This window comes from Triticum urartu, chromosome 3 (assembly GCF_003073215.2).
Source record: "Triticum urartu cultivar G1812 chromosome 3, Tu2.1, whole genome shotgun sequence".
Lineage (NCBI taxonomy): Eukaryota > Viridiplantae > Streptophyta > Magnoliopsida > Poales > Poaceae > Triticum > Triticum urartu.
The window spans coordinates 628,391,106-628,396,424 of record NC_053024.1 but is presented as its reverse complement, the minus strand read 5'-3'; the positions used below and the strand labels follow the sequence as shown (position 1 = coordinate 628,396,424).

At 49.5% G+C, this 5,319-nt stretch overlaps 1 protein-coding gene across 1 annotated transcript; it reads right to left on the bottom strand.

Moving 5' to 3' along the window:
• Window positions 1-3,384: 3,384 nt before the first annotated feature.
• On the bottom strand, window positions 3,385-4,672 carry LOC125548896 (cytosolic sulfotransferase 5-like). The gene has a single exon (XM_048712419.1). The coding sequence runs from the start codon at window positions 4,514-4,516 to the stop codon at window positions 3,485-3,487; it is 1,032 nt and encodes a 343-aa protein (XP_048568376.1). The 5' UTR covers window positions 4,517-4,672; the 3' UTR covers window positions 3,385-3,484.
• Window positions 4,673-5,319: the final 647 nt, after the last annotated feature.

Here is a 5,319-nt window from a genome sequence, read left to right as displayed (position 1 = left end):
GGACCTCCCTGCAAAACACGGTTGTTATACGGTAATCAAAAACACGCAAGGACGGATCCTTTTTCAAAGTGCTGGGACTTCGGTCTCAGTTACCTGTGAGGCTGGAAGTAGCCCAGGGTAATCGGCCGTAATGGCCACCAGAGCGTTGTCATTGCTCAATTGGTAAAATACCCCATCGATCAGCTCCACAGATATGTCTGGATCCTCCTGGGAGGCCGGGTCAAGGGACCGTTCCGGGTCCTCGGGTTGGGGAGGGGGGTTGTTTATCTCCCTTACAGCCTGGCGCAGCTGCTGCGTTGAAATCGCTAGACTGAATACTTAACTATGGGAATATGAAAAGGATGGGCGAGAAAAAGTTTCTGCTTACCCAGCTCGGAGGATTGTACATAGAAAATCCGCCCTGCGGGTTGACGCAGAGGAATTCCTCCTCTTCTCCCTTGTACAAAGTGGATAAGATCTTCATTAGATCAGCAATCGATCCCGGCCCTTTACGGCCATTGCGGGTGGCGTCATCCTCCCCGTTGAAATCCCACATGGGGTGGCCTCTATACTGAAGCGGCTACACCCCCCGCATAATACATGTGGCCATGACCTCGATCATGGTCAATCCGGATCGAGCTAACAAACTTATCCGGCTCATCAGGTAAAGAACGTCCTTGTCATCTTCCTCCAGGGAGCTCCATGGACGCCAGCTCCGGCGCTTCTTCAAAGGGCGTTGTCGAACTCAGGAAGGCCGATTCGAATAGGATCCGGGAGAGGGACGTCTTCTATATAAAACCATTCTGAAGGCCAGTCTTCGGACGTCTTCTTTGGGGTTCCGGATAGATATCCGGTCCCTGCGATACGCCACACTTCGGCTCCGCCCACCTGATATGTTGACCCCTTCTGAGAACGGGGCACAGGGCAGAACAGCTTTTTCCACAGCACGAAATGAGCCTCATAGCCCAAAAACAGCTCGCAAAGGGCTACGAATCCCGCGATATGCAATATGGAGGCAGGCGTAAGGTTGTGCAACTAGAGGCCGTAGAACTCCAGGAGCCCCCGGAGAAACGGACGAATTGGAAATCCGAGCCCTCATACCAAATGAGGGACAAGGCATACCCGCTCTCCCTTGGAGGGATTGGGAAAGCTCTCCGCTTGCTCTCCGCCATTATAGGTGGCGAGCCCAGCTCAAACCGGGACCATGTATGCTGGGGGGAGAAATCCTTTGGTCTGAAGCACCACCAATTTGCTGTGCGGGACGGAACATCTCTCCCAATCTCCAGGCTTGGGGCTAGGGGAGCGAGAGGAGGAGCTGCGTCGACCGGCCATGATGGAATGGATCTCTGTCGGATGCGCTCCGATGAAGGCTCGCCAAGGGAGGATTGTGTGACTTGGATATGAATCCTCGTCTTTTTAATAGGCAGCTCATTCACACAGCTAGGGGGTAAATGTGAAAACACCCTGGCTTTTCACATTCGCTCGACACGTGGAAAGTGGCCATTATTGGGCATAGAAGCCAAGGAGCACAACATTCACAAGAAGCCGAATACTATTTCAAACAGGTACACGGATTTTTGGAGAGGAACCCGCCTTGCAATGCCGAAGACAATCTGCGTGCCGGACTCATCGTCATTGAAGCCTGGTTTGGGGGCTACTGAGGGAGTCCTGGATTAGGGGGTGTCCGGATAGCCGGACTATAACCTTGGCCCGGACTGTTGGACTATGAAGATACAAGATTGAAGACTTCGTCCCGTGTCCGGATGGGACTTTCCTTGGCGTGGAAGGCAAGCTTGGCAATATGGATATGTAGATCTCTTCCCATTGTAACCGACTTTGTGTAACCCTAGCCCTCTCCGGTGTCTATATAAACCGTAGGGTTTTAGTCCATAGGACGAACATACAATCATACCATAGGCTAGCTTCTAGGGTTTAGCCTCTCTGATCTCGTGGTAGATCTACTCTTGTACTACCCATATCATCAATATTAATCAAGCAGGACGTAGGGTTTTACCTCCATCAAGAGGGCCCGAACCTGGGTAAAACATCGTGTCCCCTGCCTCCTGTTACCATCTGGCCTAGACGCACAGTTCGGGACCCCCTACCCGAGATCCGCCGGTTTTGACACCGACAACGCCCACACGTGTGGCACGAAGCAACATGGCCCAAACGCCTCCAATACCATTCATTTTGCCACATCAAAACAGATGACATTAGTGGGAATCTTTTTGGTTTTCGGCTTAAAAATGTTTTATCTCCTAATTAAAAATCCAATTAAAATCTGTTTTCACCATTAATCGTCTCGACGAGATCTTCAAAACTAGATCCCATTGATATGTTTCAACGATTTTTTTGGCCAAAACTTGTCATGATGTTTACACTGTAGTTGCTATATTGTTACACTAAAGTTGCCATGTGGCAATTTTAGCTTATAGAGCATGTCGATTTTAGTATTTTAACCATGGCAATTTCAGTACTTTGACCACGAAAATTATTTTTTATATGAACCATGGCAATTTTAAGTACATGTATCTTGGAAATTTTAGTTTATGGTTCATGACAAGTCTAGTTTCTTAATTCCCCATTTTATAATATGTCAAAATTTATTTTTAAATGTAGAAGAAAATAGCTGAAACATATCATGGCAACTTCAGTGTAAACGCCATGGCAATTCATGTGCAATAGACATGGTAACTTCTAAGTCGTCAAAACATATTGATATGAGATCTAGTTTCGAAGATCTCGTCGCGATGGATTTAATGGTGAAAACGAATCTTCAATCGGATTTTTCATTAAAGAGATAAAACAGTTTAAAAACTGGAAATCCAAAAAGATTTCCACATGCATGCATGCGATGACGTGGCATAGTCTGTATGTTATAGGACGTGTAGGAGGATGTCGCTTTCAACACACGTGTGGGCGTTATCAACGTCCAAAAAAATGCTGCTAAGTTGTGAGCTATTGACACAGTAGTGGAGACACCACGTGATAACGATGTTCATGTATACTACTGTATGGTAACACTTATTATTTCCCCTCTTATGTTTGCTGATCAAGTGATCATACCCGATGCTTCGTGATGGTGTTATCTTTGCAAATCTACGCGGTTTCTCGTATGTGATAATGAAGACGGACAGCTTGGAGATTGTTAATCTCCGGGAAATTCGCCATAACAGTTTTTTTGTGATGGCACTAGTACTTCTAGAAATTGAAGAGCTAGCTATCTCTTTTCTTATTTTGACATTTAACATGTAAATGGAGTAGCCAATGTACCGGTCCATCTTTATGCAAAACATACTTGCACGCTGATGGTGATCAAGAGTTGAACTGACTCCAGACCTTCCTTCCTGCTCACCAGCCTATTGATGATGTCAGGAGTTCTTTTGTTGAATAAAAGCTCTCAGGTTTAAAAAAAATGATCATGCCTGACATTAATAGTACAATATTTTATAGAAATGTTGTGCAAGTGGTCCTTATTTATATAGCATCTGCCATCATGAAACCACTAGTTCTGTTCTGCGGTTGCCGGTGTCAACGCCAACCCCGTTCCTCTGAACTTGCTCTCGCTGATCTCATCGATCCTTCTCGCCATCTCCGGCGTCAGGTGGTTCTTCCAGTCGCCAACGACGCCGCGCCGGAAGAATATGTTGTTCGCCACTGACGTCTCGGTCATGGCGGTCTTCCCGGACCGGTTCACCTCTAGTCCCGCCAGGCTCTCCATGGCGCATGCCTCCACGATCTCCCTGTCTACCCTGGCCTCCCGCTCCTCTGCCGTGAACGGGCACCCGACAAACGCAGCGAGGCGCCTCAGCTGACCGACCGTGTCGGCGGCGAGCTCCTCGTAGGTCAGGAAGAGCACCTGCTCCGGCCTCTCCACGTGCCAGCGCCAGTAGCCCAGCACGTGCTCCCAGAAAGGCCCGAACAGCGAGACGCCGTCGCAGAACTGCTGGAACGCCTCGCCGAGGTCCCACGGCAACGGCGTGAACCGGTTCCAGAAGTGCCAGAGCGACACGAAGCAGTCCTTGGGGTCCCGGCATAGGTACACCACCTTGCAGCCGGAGGCGGTGACGGACTCCGGCAGCGACCGGGACGGGATGTGCGTCATCAGGACCCGCGGCGCAGGGAGGGAGCTCAGGTCGGGGATCCGGCCGTTGCTGAAGACCTGGACCTCCAGGAAAGGGATGAGCTGGTGGGGGCTGTGGGCTGCGAGCGGCGTGAGTGCTGGCCCGTCCGCGGTGCGGCGGAGGGTCGCGAACAGGAGCGCCTTGAGCCAGGTGGTGCCGGACTTGGGAAAGGTGGCGAGGAAGACGTCGGTGTCGCGCGCCTTGAGGTGCCGCTTGATGACCATGGCGTTCACGACGGCCGGCGTGAACGCGTACCAGCCGTCCGGGTGGTGGGTGTACGGGCGGCCGATGCTGCTGGGCGCCGTCGGGTAGGTGGACACGACCTGTAGGAGCTGGTCGTAGATTTCTTCGTGGGACACCGCCTCGTCGTCGGCTTTGGGCGCCGAGGACGAGTATTGTGGAGAGGACGCCATGAAATTTGTTGGATATCTCGTGATTCGTGAAGGCCCGTTTGTACAGCGCTCTACGTTCTGCAACGAGAATGCCCAGATCTTTTCTGCTTATAAAGATCGTGTCCCTCTCTGGCCCTCTCAACCTTTTCTTTTATCAAATTGGCCCTCTCAACTTTGATAGGTGGGACTCCTACCGTGTTGGCATGCCTCATCATCCAACCACCTCCTTCTACCATTTTCCACCATTATTCCCATTCGTGCCAACTATCAAAGCTAATCTAAGGCACTATACAAGATTTTTGAGTATACAATAATCTCAGGTTTCGCGACTTAGCATAAATACCTTGCTGGTAAGTTGGGGTGCAAGGCGGTGTCCAGCAAAAACCGGCCAAGGTGCTAAACTAGCACAGTATAATCCAGTTACAACTGAGTTTCTTTTATGCTGTATACGTAGCTGGACGGGTTCGGACGCCACTCTACACCCCTACTGCCAAGAGACCTCTTCTAAAAACAATAAATATGATGCCAGATTCCACTGGTAAAGCAGTCTACAAGATTTTTAAGTATACTACTAGCACATATGTCCGTGCGTTGCAACGGGAAGCAAAATCGATGTGGCCATCAAAATGCCCATCAACGCTAACACCATCTTCGGAGGAAGGGCGACGCATGCCGAGGTGTAGAAGAAATTAATATCATGCTTTAATCGCCATTAACATTGGTGGATGCATGTCATGACCATCGAATAAGTAGGAATGTTGGATGGTCAGTTTTCTTTTAATTCTTGCATGCAATAATTTAATGCATGTCATAATCTAAACAGA

What these genes read in the sequence shown, in the direction of transcription:
- LOC125548896 (XM_048712419.1), bottom strand. Translation starts at nt 4,516, where the DNA reads ATGGCGTCCTCTCCACAATACTCGTCCTCGGCGCCCAAAGCCGACGAC.